At 38.7% G+C, this 20,048-nt stretch overlaps 1 protein-coding gene across 2 annotated transcripts in view; it reads right to left on the bottom strand.

Moving 5' to 3' along the window:
* Positions 1 to 4,615: 4,615 nt before the first annotated feature.
* ADAT1 (adenosine deaminase, tRNA specific 1) overlaps positions 4,616 to 20,048 on the bottom strand; it is a 17,436-nt gene continuing 2,003 nt past the window's right edge. Inside the window, exons 3-9 of one of the 2 annotated variants that reach the window (XM_026039567.1) lie at positions 17,874 to 17,928; positions 16,965 to 17,095; positions 15,490 to 16,114; positions 12,835 to 12,980; positions 11,512 to 11,611; positions 9,649 to 9,735; positions 4,616 to 5,298 (exon numbers count right to left, since the gene is read on the bottom strand). In XM_026039567.1, coding sequence (XP_025895352.1) covers positions 5,166 to 5,298; positions 9,649 to 9,735; positions 11,512 to 11,611; positions 12,835 to 12,980; positions 15,490 to 16,114; positions 16,965 to 17,095; positions 17,874 to 17,928 — 1,277 coding nt within the window. In that variant the 3' untranslated portion in view covers positions 4,616 to 5,165. The remainder of the gene's footprint in view (positions 5,299 to 9,648; positions 9,736 to 11,511; positions 11,612 to 12,834; positions 12,981 to 15,489; positions 16,115 to 16,964; positions 17,096 to 17,873; positions 17,929 to 20,048) is intronic. The other variant, XM_026039568.1, reaches the window with a different exon arrangement.

The raw sequence follows: 20,048 nt of genomic DNA, 5'->3' as shown, positions 1-20,048 counted from the left end.
TTCCTCCCACAAACAGACAATACTGTCCTTTCTTTACCTTCATTTTGTCCAGAAAGTTGTACATCTTATTTACTAAACATTATACGGATGTTCAAATTCACAGAAAGGAAACAAGGACATGTCTCTGTATACCAAGAACTGCAGAGCTACTCGATCTCATCAAAGGAGGAGCCCTTGGGTTTTCAGTGGAGGAGTAACACCGTGGGCTTTGGAAAGCAATACTGAGATGACAAGAGGAGTAGCATAAAAAAAGAGTACCTGGGTGAGGGAAGAGTAAGAGTAGGGGACCAGAAAGCTGGACAAGTAGATAAAATTATCTGTACATGAGTTATGAAAGAAAGAAACAATTAGTAAAGAGTTCAGATCAAGAGATTTACAGATGGTTATAAAAATATAGCTGTCCCTTCCAAATAAAAACATTACATAACCAAATGATGGATTTACTGAAAGAGCTGAGAAAACTTGAATTAGAGGTGAAAAATGTCAGCTAAAAAGATAAAACCAAGCTTTAGTCTTGAAAGAAAGATCATTCCCTCTACTTTAGAAACATTATTGCTGAAGCATGTGTACAACACAGCAAAAGTATCCTTACTTTTGCAGAAGTATCCTTAGCTTTGCAAGAGCCCAGAAGCACAGTTATTCCTATATTCATATTCAATTCCTTTCCAAATGGACTTGCTGTACTGTATTTGTGGCTCTGAGCTATGAACTGTGAGTGTGGAAATGGCAAAAAAACAATCACAAAGTACCAGAGTTCATGCTCTTATGGGAAAGACAAGACAGGGTTGGGAAAGTTGCATGTCTTCGAACATGATAACACAGCAAGGAAACACTGTTAATACTTACATTCACACTAACTATAACTCCCAGTAAGTCATCTTCTACCTTAAATTATATTTGGTTTTACAGGTCTTACTGGCAGGCACATTCAAAAGAAATCCAAAATATTTCTTTTACTGAGAAGACAGTGTTGGTACTGCTTTATTATTGAGGCTGTTTGCAATACATGCAAGTCCTTAACTGCATCTAAGAATTTCACAGAATGGTTGAGGTTGGAAGGGACCACTAGGGATCATTTAGTCCAACCCCCCTGCCCCAGCAGGGACACCCAGAGCACATGGCACAGGTTCACATGCAGGCAAGTTTGGAAGAGACTCCTCTCCAGGGAAGGAGACCCCCACAACCTCCCTGGGCAGCCTGTTCCAGGGCTCTGTCACCCTCACAGTAAAGAAGTTCTTCCTCATATGGAGATGCAACTTCCTATGAGTCAGTTTGTACCCATTACCCTTTGTCCTATCACTGGCCACTACTGAGAAGAGTTTGCCCCCCTCCTACCTACATTCACCTTTCAGCTACTTAAATATGTGATCAGATCCTCTCTCAACCTTCTCTAGGCTAAACAAGCCCAGCTCATTTAATCTTTCGACAAGCTTTTCAGGATTCTGAAGAGCACTGCAATGTATAGCTGTACTTTAGTAAACAGTCTGTCACCATTTCCATTTTGGATTATTTCCATCCCTTTTTCCATGGATTTAGTATTAATGCTTACTCTGAAAAGAATTTCTGATTCAGAAGCAAGACAAGAAAATGTTTTCAGATGTGATTATTACTATCTTTCATTACTGAAAAATGTTGTTTCCTTTAGCTGAAACTTTGCAGTTATAGTTCTGGCTTGTTATTAACAAAGTAACTTTCCCCTTTATAACTACAAGATAAAGCTAATTATATACTAGCACAGAGATATATCTGACCAAAAAGTAGGCAAGATGAAGTTTTATTTCCAATGTTTTGCCTGAAAAGACTTGGAATTCTCATCATCAGCCTTTAATAATAATAATAAACAGTAATTACAGCTACACTGTTTCACTAGTTAGTTTTAGCAGCCTAGGTTTACAAGTCATTTCAGAGAATGCAGATCTAAAGATTCTATGGCAGTACCTTTACTTTGCATCTACAAATAAAAACAAAACAGATCAAGAGATTTTCATTTGAACTGCTCCTTGCACAGTCAGTCTTATAAAATCATTAAAATCAACTTGTCTAGTTCATCTGGTGTCCACATGATCACATCATTTCCTGTTAACTCTTCAAGAGTAGGAAGGCCTTTCAGTTTATACACTAACAAATAAATGGAGTAAATACGAAACCATTCCAACACTAATGTTTGTGTCCTGTATTTTGAAGCTGGCCTGAAATACCATCTCCTGCATAAATAAGCAAATAGACCAAAACTGTCTTGCTTCTGTCTGTAGCACTGCTGCAACAGTTTACACACCCCTTTCATAGTAACAGTTTCAGATATTTAGAATGGTTATGCTTTGAAGGAAAGAACTGTTAGACATTTCCACTGCATTTGGTTCCAAGTGTTAACTGTAACATATTTCTTTCTTCCTTGTTGAAGAAAGAAAGCAACCTCTCAGAAGTAACTCTTCATTTTCGTGCTTACACCTCAAGCATATCCCTTCAGGTATGGTTTCAACTCAGACTGCTTTCTGTCATTGCAAAAGGGAAGCCTGATTCCTCCCCTTTCTGTTTTATGCAATTCAGTCTTGGCTTCTTCATTGCTGTAGGGTTTACCAGGCTGATTGCTGTTTTAACATCCTGTGAAAAGCTATCTTGTTTTGGAGTAATAATAGTTTGGTTTTCTGCAAGGAAACAGTAATTCAAATTGTCTTCAAATCATTTGGAATATATGGAGAGCAATAAGCAGCCAAAATGAGGTAAATCATAGAAATGTGATGCTAAAAATCAGTCCCTTTCTTTTTCAGAGGTGATTGGGTACTAGCTCATTGTCTCATGAGACTACCATCTCAAACTCAACCTGTCAGTTGTGAACCTGGATAAAACTGGCTGTTTGTATTCCCTAGTTCTGACTTCCTTAAAGGCAAGGAGCCTGTCTGCCTGCACTGCACTGCTTCTTCACATGACTGAGAAAGCAATGGTTTCTCTTAACTGTGAAGTTTTTAGAGGCATCCCATTTAAACCAAGAATTACTCTTTTTTTTTTTTTTTTTTTCCCTAGCAAATGGGAACCATTGGTGCCCACACTAGTTTGGGGAAAAAAAAAAAATCAAACTACTGGCTGAGTAATATAAATATATTCTGTAGAGCAATTTACACGTGCCCAGGGAATCTTAGTGTCCTCATCTGTTTTGTTGTTTCCAGTGACAACTACTTGTTTGTCCCCATGAACATTATCTGTGGACATTTCACTCCCTTAACCTGCTCTCCCGTGGCAGGGTCTCTGCCACATGTTATCTACCTCTGCTTTTCTGTGCATCAGCTATTTCATCCTTGAATAGCTCAAGTCATACATGCGTAGAACATGTCAAGTGTTACCTTCCAGAAGCAATTCTTCCAAAGATATACAGGCAATGGCAGACATTTAGTTTGCCACTTCTTCCAAAAGCAGAATTTACCTCTGCATTTTTCTGTTCATATTTTCTGTGCAGTTTCTCAGTACTGGCTACAGCATTTCCCAACATTTTGGAATTAATCAGATATAATATTTACACACTGCTATTTTCAGTCTCAGAAATACATCAGGTAAGAACCTGCCAACTTAGCAAATTAGTCTTTTAAATGCAGCTTCACATCCTTCCCTCTCTGTGTGTATTCAGAGACAGTCATTAGGCTGAAACATGCCTTCATCTCCACGCAAGGAGCAAACTTAGTACTGGCATTCACAACTTCTAAAGCTGCTTTTAAATTTGACAAGCGGCAGAAAGTAGCAGTCTACAGTTAATGAGCGTTTCACAAATGCACAGGAAAATCTTACCAGCGACAATTCTTCTTAATAGCCATGTTCAAATGTTATGGCTACAAGACTCTGCCCTTAGGGTTTTATTTTCTCAGTTCTGCTAATTGCTACCATTTTCTCCTTGATTGCTTTTCTGCAGTTCACCTAGTAACCCATTTGCAATGGCATCTAGTTCGACTTCTGATCTCTCCTACCACCTGTCCAGTCCCATATGCAACTCAGTAGATGCACTGTAAAGGTTAGGAGGCCTTCTCTTCCTCCCCCCCCCCCCCCCCCCCCAAAACCAAAACAGTAGTGAAATAGCAAAGATCAGAAAACTCAGAATCACTAAAGACATTTTAAATTCCAAGTTATCACTTATACTCCCATTGCTTCGCCCAAGTACTCACTAGCAACAACGTGGTCCTGAAATTACTGTGCGAAGGCAATAATTGGGACAGGAAATATAAGGAGAATCATGCAGTGTTTCCTCCCCAGCTAGCAGCTTTGGACTCTTTTGCCAAGCAGAGGTTACTTTGCAATACATCACAAAGGCAAAGACTGCCATGGCCTATTTCCAGTCCCCCCCAAAGGATCTCCCCTTTTGCCAGGCTACTAACAAACACTTGCCAGGAAACAGTGAGATAAACAGTGAAGTCATCCCTGCTTTTCATTAACCACTTATCATGGGGGGAGGAGGTACCTGAAATACTGAAAAGTAGGTAAACATTTGCCTGTAATTTTACACAACTGACAAGTGTCCGGAGGTTTCTTTCCCATTCACATGAGCACAGCATTAAAGTGATATCTGGTAAAGTCCTGAAAAGGAGATGCAGCACACGCTATGTGCTGTTTAATAGAGTCATCTTCCCACCACTCTTTTGCTTCACTAGCTATTTGTAGAAATAGACATTTACATGAAGAAGAAAAAATATCTTTCAACAGAGCTAATACTTCCACTTAGGTGCAATGGGACTAGGGGGAACAATGTTTTTTCCAGGCACCAAGCAAGAGAGCCAAGAGATACAGAAGTAAAACTTACCATAGATTAGGGTTGTTCCAGCAACACAAAACCAACCACAGAAGTAGGAAGAGGGGGAGAAATAAATAGCATTAGAGTTTTACAATGACAGCCTTTCTTCCACAGCAATTTCAGTTACTTTTACTCCCATTACAGTAGACTACAGATGTAGTACAGATGTATGAGAGGGTGGCACATCACAGCTTCCTTTCCACTGGTGATATATTGCCTTATGTAGGTCAGAATTTTAAGTCTACAATGATGAAAAGGGGGCTTCAAATAAATAAGGACTTTTCAACAGATTTTCTTTTCGCTCACATCTCTCTGAGACACAGAAACTAGAGCACATATTTTCCTGCCTTTTGAAATGCAGAGGTATCTACTGCGTACCAGGGCTTATATATTTTCATGAGAAGTGCAGGTATTCCTTGGCATTCTTGACCCAGCCCTGCAGGGCTTGGCTACGCAGTACTTCCCAGGCTTCTTGATAATTTAATGAAGCTTCTTTATAGTCACAATAGGTTTCAAGAGTCTTCATCCTGACACAAAATATACAACAATGAACAATAATTCTATTAACGTATAGGATGCAAGTGTCACAAAATATAAATAGCCAAACATTTAATAATGCTAATGCATTCACTACGTTCCATGAATTTTCCTGTGTTGCACTTCTCAGGAAACTGGAGAGGTCTAGGTTCTGAAAGAGTTAGTGGTTTGCAACACTGTCAGCAGTTACCATAGCAGCTTCTCAGCAACAGAAAAGACAGAAGAGACAACAGAAGTGTCTGAATTGTAACAAGAGGTTACAGAAAACTTCCATGATAGCAAAAAAATGCAGAAGCAAAGTAGAAAAGGTGGCTAGAGAAGAAAGCTTTGAATTGGGTGGATGAGACTATGTTTTACTAGAATGGATATAACTGTTGGACAGAGGAGAAGGGGCCAGCAAGGAAAAGGACGTCTTTTCTTTTCCAGCACAAAATAAATGGGAAGTGTGACAGAAAGAAACAGGAAGCAAGGAGAAATATTTTAATCTTCTCCCTAGAGAATGGGAGATAGCAGTTCCCATGCTCTGCTCCCCTCCTTCACAGCAGCCACTCCCGCAATCTCAGCAGAACCACTGGCCAATATGCCGAAGCGATTACACCATTATACCTCAAAATAGGAAACAAGATTATAATTGAAACACAAGAGAGCACAAGGAAGATCAAAATAATTTCATTAAGACTTTGCTTCTTTCCTCACTGTCCTTTCCCCATCCTCTTCACAGGATCACAGAATGGTTGAGTTTGGAAGGGACCTCCTGAGATTATCTAGGCCAATCCCCCTGTTCAAGCAGGAACACCTAGAGCACAAACTTCCAAGCAAGTTTGGAAGACCTCCAGAGAAGGAGACTCCACAACCCTCCGGGGCAGCCTGTTCCAGGACTCTGCCACCCTCATAGGAAAGACTTCCTCATAGGACATGAGACTTCCTGTGTTTCAATTTGTACTCATTAACCCTTGCCCTGTCACTGGCCACCACTGAGAAGAGTTTGGCCCCATCTTCTTTACATTCTCCCCTCGGGTATTTATATATGTTGATCAGATCCCCTCTCAATATTCTCCAGGCCAAACAGGCCCAACTCAGTCTTTCCTCATACAACAGATGCTCCAGTCACTTAATCATCTTTGTTGCCATCTGCTGGACCCTCTCTAGAAGCTCCACATCTCTCCTGTCCTGGGGAGCCCAGAACTGCTCCAGTACTCCAGGTGCGGCCTCACCAGAGCTGAGTAGAGGGGCAGGATCCCCTCCCTTGACCTGATGGCAACACTCCTCCTGATGCAGGCCAGGATCCCATTGGCCTTCTTGACCACGAGGGCACTGCTGCCCCATAGGTAACTTGTTGTCAACCTGGACTCCCAGATCCCTCTCCAGAGAGCTGCTTTCCAGCAGGTCAAGCCTTAATCTGTACTGGTGCATGGGGTTATTCCTCCCCAGGTGCAGGACCCTGCACTTGTCCTTGCTGAACCTCAAGAGGTTCTTCTCTGCCCAACTCTCCAGCCTGTCCAGGTTCCTGTGAATACCAGCAAAGCCCTCAGGAGTGTCAGCCACTCCACTCAGTTTGGTTATCATCCACAGATCTGCTCATGGTGCCCCCTGTTGCCTCATCCAAGTCATTGATGAACAAGTCGAACAGCACTGGGCCCAGTAGTGGCCTCTGGGGGATACCACTGGCTACAGGCCTCCAACTGCACTCAGCCCCATGACCCTCTGAGCTCTGCCATCCAGACAATTCTCAATCTCAATCTAACTCACGCTTCCTGAGCTTCCCCCCATGAGGATGTTATGAGAGACAGTGTCAAAAGCTGCAGTCAAGTAGACCCCTTCTTCTCTCGCTTCCAGTCTCCTTCAGTGTTATGAAACATGTAAAATACATGAGAACCAATAGGTCTCATAGGCCTGAGAACCAATAGGCCTGAGAACCACTGCACAAAGTTCCAGAGCAGACTTCCATGTCTTTTGGTTTTACAAACGAACACAGGCAAATTCTTAAGAAAATCAAGAGAACGTCCTCTGCTTTAGTCTAGATATTTAACCCCAAAAGTCATTTTAAACCCTTGTACTCTTAATTGCTTATTTCTAGCCATCATAGAGCCACACGTACCTATGTACAACAGCCCATCCCCTTTCATGTAGGGTCACTGGCACGAGAATGACCAATAATTCAGACTGAATGGGAAGGAGGAAGAAAGCACAATCTTATTTGTGATGGCTCCTGACTTTGATTTAAAAAAGGAGAGGAACAGTCATCCATGTGACAAGCCTGGCAAAAAACTCAGTCTGGGTTTACATCACAAAGTCTCATTTATACTCAGAGATGGGCAGTCAGCCAAACTTTGCATGAAAGGCAGTTAGCTGACTCTACCGAGTGGATGCCACTATACAACAACAACCAAAAAGGATTTATTTCCTTATGTAATGGACAAGGCATGACTCTAACAGCAGATAAAATACCCAACAACACAAAAAATCTGCCTTCGCCTTACTTCTACTAATCATTCTGCGAAGAACATTTCAACCTCTGAAGTAGTAAATGTAACAACTCAGATGTAATAGTATCTGTTGACACAGGTCAAAAATTTGCCAACATTCCTTTAAAAGTGAGCACAGAAAATATGAAATTGATGCAGAAAGTGACAGGTGACATTAAACAGAACTGAATAAGGTGACAGCCTAGATGCTGTAACAGAAAAGGGTGGATTCATGTACCAGGAATTCCAAAATATTAACCCTAAATAATGTAAGGAATAAGTAAGTAGGAATAAGCAAGAAGTTATGTATATATGTAGGTATATGTATGTGTATGAGTATTTTTATAGGTTTGATATTTTAAAATATTTATATATATATATATATATATATATATATATATATATGAAACAGTCACTGGCAACATTTCAGGTAATCTACCCAGGGAGCAAATCCAGGCATTTATATAAGGCACAAGAGATGGACATCTTAAAGATTACCTAGTTTTTCGTGAGGTACCTTAATCTGACCAAAAAACTCCCAAAAAAGAAAGAAACAGCAAGAGGAAGACTTGCATTTTTTGTTTGAGGAAAAAGTAGGAAGGATGGCTTCAAAAGAGAAGCAGCTGGACAGTCTGTCTGGTGAGCTAGCACCTCTGCTGTATAAACAGAGTTTGCATAGCCTCAAATGATGCCACATCTGTGAACCAGCTGGACTTGGACAGGAGAAAGAGAGAAAAATGGTAAAGGACAAAAAAGTCAAAGGAAATTACAAAGCCACTGGAATCTAAAAAGGCCTGAGGTGAAGGGACTTTATGTAAGCAGTGCATGATTAGCATAATGAGTCACCTAACCAACAGCACACTAGTTCATACTTCGATGAAATTACAGTGGCTAGATAAGTGAGGAGCAACTTTCAACCCAAAGACACATTTTTTTTTACATTTAAAACAGAATTAAGAAAAAAAAAATCTCTATATCACATCAGTTGAAGTCATTACAGCAATAATGTGGTTTACATAGATATCAGTGTATTTAAAGTTACATGGATTTTCATACCTACACTGAAGAAAATATCTGGAATCCTTAATCCACTAGACATAGGAGTAAGCAAAATATGATGATTAAAGACTCCACACACTCTTGGTTGAGCTCCTCTTATCTAATGGCTTGGTGCCACTGAAAGACAGAGTGGCATCACTATGTCCCCTGCTTCCAGCTGCACATAGTGTCTACTTCTGCCCTATTCCTCCACCTTTTTTTTTTTCCCCCCCCTCCATGGATTGCATTACTTGTTTTAATTTCCATGAACAAATTCACCTCATTCATCCATCAGAAGTCACTGAAGACAGGGAAACTGTTTTCTGCCATATTAGCTAGAGCTATAGGAACATATGGCCCTATTAATAACTGCAAGCAATTAAGTGACCTTGACATATGATCTAATCACATCCCAGGACTGGCAAATTTATAGCTGAAAACAAGACCAAAAGAGAAATCAATTTCCAAAACAATGGATTTGGTACCTTCTTTATCACTTGTAACAGCTAAGTCAGAGAGCTATTTACTCTTTCCTAATGTGAGGCTCCAGATCAGAACAGCTACCCCAAACTCTTAACTCCAAAGTAAGAAGCCACCTGTGATTTTTCCTCTCATTAATACTTGAGATGCCATATCTACTTTTCCAAGGAAGTGAATAAAAAGATCTAGAAAGACTCTTCCTAAACCATCAAGCACACGCCATATTTTTCAAGTCTCAGATTTTAACGACAAGGTTATCAAAAGTGAGACTCATGAGAAGATTCTGGTATCATCACAGTACACTTGGAATTTATGAAGATAAATTCACTTTTCTAGCTATTGAGAAAACAACTTTACCTGAGAGTGTCTGGAAGAATATCCTGTGAAATACTTGTCACCAGCTTTTGGAATGTATGGAAGAGTTCTACTTTACAGATCTTGGATCTGACAGAAAAAAAAAAAAAAAAGAAATCAGAAATTTCAATCAGACTTCTCAGAGTAAAAATCAAAATGAAAACAAATAGCTTCCCTCGACCTCCCCCTCACCCCCCACATACACACAATATTGCTGAAGTAGATCTGTCACATCAGACCTAGAGCAATGATTGATCAGTTAATCCTGTCCTCTCTCATAAAGTTTGGACTGGAAGTTCTCAAACACGATTAACCAGATCCCAGAACCACGTATTTCTAGAACTGCTTTCAAGAACAACTGAATAAAGGGTACATAAGAGCATTTTGTGCAACAAAAGACAAGTACCTGAATAATTCTGACTTCACAAGAATGCTGGTATTTTGTATCCAGCAACAGTAGCAAGGTAGTTAAACACAAAGAAAGGCTCCTTCATCCTTTTAATAATGAAAGTCATTCAAAGTTTTAAGTCTTTTATAAATACCAAAGGCATCCCTAGCTGTAGGCCTTAAACTTCTCTCTTCTCCTCAAACAGCTATTTTAAAAACATATGTTGTTTTGAAAGTCCCTCTTTTCTCTACTGATTTAGATCTTCTGTATTTGTCCTCACAACAACCAATTTGATTTTCCAAAACATGCAATCTGATTCTCCAGAAACATTTTAAAAGCTTTATATTTTGCTATTAAGTTGCATACTCCAAATTAACATGCAAAGATGCTCTAAACTTTCACCTTCATATCATTTTATCAAAGGTTCATATAGTAGTTTTTGTTGTTTCAGTTACTTAAGCATTAACAACGCACATACCAGAAAGTCTATCTACAAATTCCTTCTGCTCAGTCAGTTTTACCTTACTTGTATCTACTGTTATCTAGATTGGGTTTCTGTGCTACAGGGAGAAGAGAGGGGAAAAAAAAGCAACTAATCCTTGCTTGAGGGGGAAAAATCTTTCCTTGAGGGGGAAAAGGGGGGGGAGGGAGGAGGAAAGAGATGCAAATCCTGTTTAATATTAAAAAACACTCTTTGTCCCCTCCACTCTCAGGATATAAACTCTGCATTTGGACCTTTATCACAAAAGTATAACTTTACTTATTCTTTAACATAGGTTTTAATCCTGATTTCCTAAGGAAACAAAACTTTTGCAATCATACTGCTTTGTATTCCTCCTCTAATAATCTTTGAATATTCTAACAAATTTCAAACACACCTAGAAAATAAAGAAAACCTCCCAACAAAACTAGGTTCCTACAGTTTTGTGTAAACTCGCAGCTAGCAGAGTTTTGCAGTTGATACAAAATGTTATATAGCAAATATAAGTCCACAAAACAAATGTTAGTCTTTTCATTTTATTATAAAATATTTTAATTATGTATGTATGTGTGTGTGTGTGTGTGGGGGGCATATACTATTCACTTCCTTGGAAAAGCAGAAATGGCATATATATATAAATTCTATATAATTATATAATTAAATTTTAATTTTTATTACGTTTTATTATATTTATACATTCTTTGGAATCGCTTATACATATATTGCAAACTGGTTACAGTTTGCATATACATAGATACATACTGCAAATTGGTTTTCACATAAATCACTCAGGTCATCTGTGATAATACCCCAGACACTGATACTGTTCACAAGCTACAAGATTCCCGGTCCTCTTCTTTCTACAGATGGGCTGGAAAAAGTGAGCAGAGATTTATTCCTTTTCAGAAAATGCCTTATGCATCCCACAGGGCTAAAACAGATGCATGTTTGCTGACGGGTGAGATATATGCATCCAGATAACACCACATTCCCATACCTGCTCTGATGGCTGCCGATCCCCTTCTTTGTTGTTCCCTGACGGAAGCCATTTGAGGTGACATCCAGAGGTTGCTCGGGGACTGAACTCCAACTGATAGCTGTGGAAAAAAGCTTTATGAACAAGAAAGACACCTAGCACAAAAGCAAACCTTACAGTTTCTTTCAGGCACTGTGTTCACATGATACTGTGCTGCTTTCCCAAATAAATCAGATAAACTATTAAGTGTTAGGAATCATGATTTCACCTTAATCAACTTCTTTAGAAATTGACACCTCTTGAAACACTTGGCCTCCAACTTCATAATTCCCCCTCACTTTTAAGGGATTTTTACCGTCTTTTGTGTATCCTATGAAGAAATCGCAGCGCTTATTTTCATATTATGCTGAAAAATACTCCCCATCCCCTACAACTTGCACCATTCACCCTGTTTTTCCTTACTAAGTTTACCTTAGGTCATCTGCATAGTGATTTAGGTTTGACATGTATATACATCATGTAACTATGGAAAATAACTAGACAGTAGTCAACTAACAACAAACTTCTAGAAGCAACATTAATCGCCAACATCCTTATCTTTTGTCCAAACCCCAATACTTAATTACCATCTTGAAAAATAAGAATATTGGTGCTGGAACTCTGAATTTTACCTCGGCATTGCAGCACTTGTCCTCAGCTCCTCCAATACATCTTTGAATTTGACATTACTGATAATTTTACATCAAACATCATTACTTAACTCTCTCAGTCCACTATTACGAACTGCATTTATTCTTGTCTTGTCTCTGACTACACTTTATAGGATTAATTTGATTGTAAATCTAACCTTAAACTCAACAGAACTATGTGAGCTCTCCAGAAGGAGCCAAGCCATAAGACTACATCACTACATCGCATGACTTCCACCTTGGTCACCATGACAAGAAATGCAATGTCCCCAAACTATGTCAATTAAATTTTTATAATGCACTAATCCGCATTCTTTTTACATTCACAGATTTCTAGAGAGATTGCAAGCATAAACCTGCATGACAAGCTTTACAGCCTTATGTTCATTAACCAGAAAAGTGCATAACTAACCAGTATAAAGTATTTTGATATATGTTGTCCTTCTATCACCATTAGAATATGTCTTCACCTGTTACTTTCCATTTTTTATTTTAATCAGTAAGAAAACTGCCTACAGGGAAGTCATGCTTTGTCATAAGCACTAGCAATAAAATGCAATTTTATAAAATTTCATCAAAATGACTATTTTTTTATTTGATCTTTTGCACACTATGAGTATGCAACTACTTCTGCCTCTATTTGAGTCTAACGCACCTGCACCACAGGGAACAAGTTTTGTTTTGCTGTTAGTTCGAACTTCCTGGATTGCCTGGCGACTATGTTCAAATTGAAGATTTGACTGCAGTAGTCTAACCTCCTGAGTGAAGAAGCCATCTGGTAAAAATGAGATCTGCTGACACCTAGAGTAAAAATGGAAGAATGCAAGTGATTTAAAATCTTGTTTTCCAAGACAAGCAGATTTGTAAAATCTCCCTTCATACTCTGAAATATATTACTTTTTAAACTGAGGGGTTTTCTCTTTCTAAACAATTCTTGACTAGGTTCTAAAAAGTCAGATATTTTAGTAAGACCATGCCTGTTCCAGAAAATGGCAGTGAACTGATTTTAAAACACATCAAGTTAAAAGTATAAATCCATAGAGATAAGGTATAAAAGAGAGAATGACATCCTAAGCCAAGCCTTTTAGATGATTTAGTCTGACACCTATCAGTTCCACCTCCTTTTTCTCTCTTGATCTCCTTTTCTAATCAATAAATTCTCTGCATTCCCTTGATTCAGTTTCTTAAAGAATAGTTTTTAATCTTTTGGTTTGAGATAATTTTCATCAACTCAAGAATCTGGGAAGCACAGAAGTCACTGCATATTGCACAACTTCACTCATTTAGAAGCAGTGGGCTCAGTGTCCTGTGTAAATTCCCCTGAGGTGACGGGTTACATTATTAGATCTCTTCTACTCACTGCAGGGAGAAAGATGCATCTGGAATGTATTTGAGATCAACAAAACTGGCAATTTTACCCCAAAGAAAATATACCTAAGCAACTTCTACTCTTTTGTTTCAGCAGACCAGTAAAAGCTATGTGTTAGCTGTTCCAAATTGTTGCAAAGATCCATCTTTTCAATCATTCCTAAAGACGGAAAATAGTCAAAAGTTCTACTTCTTTCAAATTCCAGAGCAGCAGAATAAGAAACAAGTATTTCAAAGGCTGAGTTAGGGAGCCACAAATCTCATCCTTACAGAAGCTGAGGGCCCAGAATTCATGGCCGAATTCTGAAGCACATCTCTCAGCGTACGAGAACCGCAAAGGTGATCTTGCATTGCACATCGAAATCAAGTGTACATTTGAATAGTGGAAAAGGCTAAGGAGAGATGCTAGCTGTTGCGCAAGCGTGAAGCATGCATGCGTGTAAAGTTTTGCACAGAAGTTACAAGGTAACAGTTAACAATGCTGCAAACAAAAATGTATGAACTCATGCTTTTCCAAACTGTTTGTCAAACAGCACTCATTTTTCTAAACAAAAAGGGACAGCATGCAGCAGTTTCAATGTTTGTAACTCAGTATCCTTAGTTGAGCAGCACACTGAGGGCACATAACACAGTCAAAACTTTGCAACAGAATGTTTCAGGAACAACGATTTTGCAATCTTACAATGGTTGGACTTGTATGTATACAGAATAAGCCGAATAATATTATTCTAGGAAACTAAGAAGACTGGGAAGACTTTTAAAAAAGCAAGGAAGAAAAAAAAAGATTTTCTTGTAAAACCTTCCAAAGCCAAGTTTAAATGTTTCATTGCTTGGTCAGATACTTAACAAAAGAGTAAGTCTGAAATTGGTTTCTAAAATCTACAAAATCTGCACAAGAACTAGTAGGATCTTATACAAGGCCAAGTTTTAACAGGTTTTGCAAAGACAAGCAGAAAGACACCTTTTCCACAATTATTCTGTGTGACAGTATTCTGTAACAGTGTATACACAAGCAGTATCTATGTAATAGTAAGAGCAAACTAATTCTAAGTGAAGTCCCAAAGCTGTCAACTGATGTTCTACATGACTATCATATTCACCTGAAATCAAAACCTAACAGTTATATAATCTATTATCCTTACCCATGTGGCCTCTTGAAATCAATGATATTCTCTCTCTCTCATAAAACAGTAGCATTCACTATTTACAGACTCAGAAGAATTTGATAAATCCATGATTAAAGCGTGAAAGAGTGAAAACAAACTGATAAATAAATCTCAAAATGTTCAAGTATGCGCTTGAAAAAGGTTAGCAATGGTTCACACATTTAAACAATCTACTTGCATATTCATTTGGACTCTTTTTAATCAGGTTGCTTTTATGAACTTTTTTTTTTAAGTAAATTTTAGGAAGGATCTGTGTTATTCTGCCATTTGAAACAAAACCAGGACCTCTTTCCCACCAACACAGCGTTTCTATAAAAGAGAAGTTATTGATATTCAGAATGATTTGTCAAGTATTAATATCTAAATAAATAAAAAGTTTTTCTTAAATTTATTTCCTCAAACAGTGTAAGGAGTGCAAGACAAGTTCAGCTTCACCATACTAAAACAAACAAAACACATCCTCGGTTTGTCACCTTTTATTTTCTGTTGGAAGGCTTCTTAGAGGGCCAAGTGGTAAAAAAACACTCATAACTCATAGGAGAAGGAAATAGGTGGATCTTGAATCTACTGGAAAGCAATTTTAAGTCTTCAAATTTGATAGGCCATCAATAATCACCTTTTCTTCATACTACATAGGGCTGTTTTCTGCAAATGTGAATCTGCAGTAATTCACATTTTCTACAGCTTTCGTGCAAAATCCTGCTATTTGTGTGACAGATATTTTCCATAACTCAATCTTTGTACACACTACCTGATTTTCAAAGAAGATCACTTACCTTTCAATAATTGCTCTTCGCATAGCTTCTTGGCTATATGGACACTTCCCCACTACAATTGCTGACAGATACACTGGATACTGCAAGAAATGCATCAGAAGAGCTCCTTGACATCCTAGTACATTCCAGCGAGCTATTTTATCACTGCAGGACATGGAGCATGTTCTGTCCCCACGACCTGGCTTCACTCGCAATAATCCCACACAGTGATACGCTATTCCAGGTTTTCGGACATCACCTAACACTCCAGGTACACACTTTGCTCCAGTTCTATAAATATCGACTACGTTGGCTCTGCCTAGGCCAGCATCTTTATTGGTTCTTTGCACCTCTGCAGAAAATTCAAGGCTCTTTAGATTGGTGTCTTCTAAGCTTGCTTGCTTCCCAGGTACTTGCTGAACAGCTAGGTCTTCGGTGATCATAGGAAAACAACTATCATTAATGGTTTTTATTTTCTTGGTTACAGGATTACTTGCCATTTCCTCTAATTTCCTTTTATCTTCTGGATCCGAATACTCATAGTTTCTACAACGCTTTGCTGATGGCAAATCTGCATTTTCTGCAACCACTGGCTTAGAAAGCTGGCTCTCTGGCTCGCTCATTGGAATAATAGAGGCATCTCCACCTAGAACAAAAGGAGTTACACATAAGCTGGGCAAAAATGCGTTTCAGATGAAAAATCCTCATGCTAGTAATATTACAACTACTGCTAGTTTTCACAGATTTGCACTCATAAAAATGCAGATACAAAAACATACTCTTTAAACAACAGCTCTGTACAATGATGAATCATACTTAAGTGAGATTTGAGACAGTATATGTTAAATTTCAAGTTCTTCCATTTTGCAAAAGAAGAAATAATTTCAACATCAAGACTTAACTAGATTTAAAAAGGGAAAAGTTCTGAAGTGGTTTGACAGACCACAAGCAGAGCTGAAGACTCAACATAAAACTTGCTTGATCCAGCTAAACATCCATCCCAAAAGAACAGCCAAAGCAAGCCCTATTAAATCAGGATGAAAGCTTTAATCTGGGCTAGCAAGACAACGTCAGAATCAAAACTGGGAGGCTGAATTCTAATCAAACAAATCCTGACAGAAACAGAAGGAAAAGGTAGCCAAGGTTATTGTCTTGCTGTTAAACTTGAGGATGTAGATTCTATACTTGCATTTACATTAAGAAAGAAAACCATCAAAGCTAACTCTAGCAATGCAATCAAGGTATGAACAACTGTACTATTTACTGAAAGACATATATGCATGAAGCCCTGATCAGGGACAGTATGAGAATATTTATGACTAGTTTGCTCTCTGGAGATCTTTAAAACCCGCCTGGATGCAGCCCTGTGCCACGTGCTCCAGGTGACCCTGCGTGAGCAGGGGAGTTGGGTTAGATGCGCTCCAGAGGTCCCTTCCAACCTTAAGCATTCCATGATTCTATGATTTTCTTTGAAATTATTGCTTGAGTGTACTTACATGGGGTATGACTGGAAAAGAAAATAAATACGATATTTGGCTTGAGTTTCCATTTTCCAGTTTTCGTTCCCGGAATGAAGATACTGCCTTGCTGGTAGGAAACTGCCAGCTGCATCTGATGGAGAAGATACCTGTTGGGCAAAAAGTTCACAAGAATTGCATGCTTAATTTGTGGCACAAGTGAAAACAATAAGCTTTAGACACCCACTAGTACTTGCTCATTTCTGGTAAAGCAACCCAAATGACTGGTTATGCTTCAGTAGACAGATGTGACCCAACACACTCCATAAGCACAAAACACAATCAGAAGCTTGGCAACAGAGCTCAAATGTTAGATTCAAAAGAGTTAGCTACCTCTTCAATTTGTAGATCTAAGATTCTCTCTTCCCATTCGTACTTTTTACCAACACTGCCACTCATCTAACTCCATGAGAATCAGGTTAGTGGCATAAAACTGCAAAAACTGTATCCCTATTTTTGTAGTATTACTATACTATCAGTTTAGATGGTTCAGACATTTTTTTCCACGTGACCAATAGGTTTGGCATGTGGGGAAAAAAGGCGACCATTCTTTACAGGTAATTAGCATTTTTGACATCTAGACCATCATTGATATCACATGAAAATCACATCCCCTTTCTTCATATAGAGGCTCTACTATAATGACAATGAAAAAAAAACTTCTGTGAAAGCACCCTAAAAGACTAATCAGATTTGTAAAAATTAGGCTTATCTCCTGCCAACAAAATGACCAAAGAAGAGTTGCTTATAGAGCTAATACCTCCTCTTTCATTATTTTCTCATAGCTGAAGCTAAAAATTCTGGCTATTTGAGATAAAGATCAAAAGCCCTCACAGCATCACAACTTCAAGTGGCATTAAGCAACAGCACATGGACTTCACGTCTCACCTCTGGAAGCTCCTCTTGGCCACAACTTCAGCATGACTGTCATTCAGAATGTCCCCTAAAGCAACATCCAGAGAAGAACAATACCAGACTATTACTGAAGAAACCAACACTACAGGTAGAACAAAGTCTAACAGACAGGGCACACACTATTCCAGACTTGGCAGCATTTGAAGATTTTGAATTGGTTAGGTAAAACAGCTGGGTTATTCCAAAATATTTAAACTTTAAAACACTACAGAAGGAGGTCAAAAGTATATATCAAAGAATGCAAGTCCTCACCCCTGAAGTAAACCACAGACTGATTAAAATACTAAATTTAACATCTCCTGAAATATGAAATCCTTTGATTTCACACAGGCTTCCTTCAGTATTTTCCTGGCACAGTGCCTCATGATATTCTCAGCATAAGCATTACATCCAATGCTTTTTAAATGTTTGTTAAGTTTTTGGTCAAAAAAAATTATTCTTGCACTAAAACCAACAATACAAACTACATTTTGGGTAAGCGATACAGGTTTCTATCAGGTCTGCCTCCCTCTATACCTAAAGAAACAGGATAGAAAATGTAAGCTGTATGTTATTTCAAAGTAAACGGTCATATGATAAATGCATATCTTCTTAAGGCACAATTCCTTAACTATTTAAGCTTTTCCACAATCATTCCACATATAGTCCTTTAACTCCTCACCAGTCTGCAATAACCCTTAAGTAAGGCAAGAGGAGCTAAAATACCCAGTTAAGTGACACGATTGATATAAAGGTACCTTTTTGGTGCACTACCCATGTATCCCACAGTTTGATATTTTATTTAATTCCCAATCAGCTGCTGAAGAGATACTTTAGCTGCAATACTAACTAGCTAGTAATACTAACTGGCACAATCTATATAGTCAATTTAACTCTTATGGGAGATACCAGCGATGGAGACTTTATGCTCTAGAGCATGATGTTGCATCTGTTTAAACATTAATTTTCTTCTATATTTTCTTCCTACTTCTTTCTAACTCTAATTAATTTAAATGTGCTACAACATCTGCCAGTTTTCTTTTTTCCACACCAGTATTATCCCCTTTTTAAGGTAACCTAAGAAGAGCTAGTTCATAACTTTATCCCCTGGCAACACGAATCCTTTAATAAATCATTCTTTCTGCCTCTCATGCTCTTAATCGAAGACAAGAGTCTCTTCCTCAATTCACTTTGACAGGTGCAACTTAAAAGGACCATCATCAAAGCCTCTAGAAAGCTTACATGAATTACTTTACTTTCTACTATACTAACATCCTATAGACTGTAGAAGTTAGCTCAAAGAAACCAAGTCTCTCTAACTGGGACCTTAGTACAACCTTTTCTTCTCAACCTTTAAGGAAAATGAACATGTTGAAGATCATCTAAGTTTAACTTAAAAATAAATGAATGTAACATAATTGAAAAAAATAAATGACTACTGAGGAGATAATAAAAAGGACATAACAGGACATATCCTGGATATTTTCCTGGATATTTTTTTCCTCTGAAGCTTAATGCACAGATCTCAAATAGTACAACAGTTCATTTTCCATTTTTCTAAGCAAATCAGGAAAATATCTGTAATGTTCTAAGACGGTTTAGTCACAGGAAACATCCATAAAAATTCCCCCCTCACCCCCCGCAAAAGTCCCATAATGAATAATAAATAGCTTACCAGAAACCAGAATCAACAATTATGGGAAATTACTATCTCATATCCTCATTTGGGGAGGAATAACCCTGGACACCAGTACAGATTAGGCATGGACCTACTGGAGAGCAGTCCCACAGAGAGGGACCTGGGTGTCATGGTGGACGACAAGTTGACCATGAGACAGCAGTGTGCCCTGGTGGCCAAGAAGGCCAACGGGATCCTGGGGTGCATTAAGAAAAGCGTCTCCAGCAGGTCGAGGGAAGTGATCATCCCCCTCAGCCCTGGTGAGGCCACATCTGGAGTACTGCGTCCAGTTCTGGGCTCCGCAGTACAAGAGTGATATGGAGCTGCTGGAGAGAGTCCAGCGCAGGGCTACCAGGATGATCAGAGGCCTGGAACATCTGCCMTATGAGCAAAGGCTGAAAGAGCTGGGTCTGTTCAGCCTGGAGAAGAGGAGGCTGAGGGGGGACCTGATCAGCGTGTATAAATACCTCAAGGGAGGCAGTGAGGAGGAG

This window comes from Nothoprocta perdicaria, unplaced genomic scaffold (assembly GCF_003342845.1).
Source record: "Nothoprocta perdicaria isolate Ctin4 unplaced genomic scaffold, notPer1 scaffold_234, whole genome shotgun sequence".
NCBI lineage: Eukaryota > Metazoa > Chordata > Aves > Tinamiformes > Tinamidae > Nothoprocta > Nothoprocta perdicaria.
The sequence above is the reverse complement of the archived record's forward strand: the minus strand, read 5'-3'. Positions and strand labels throughout refer to the sequence as shown.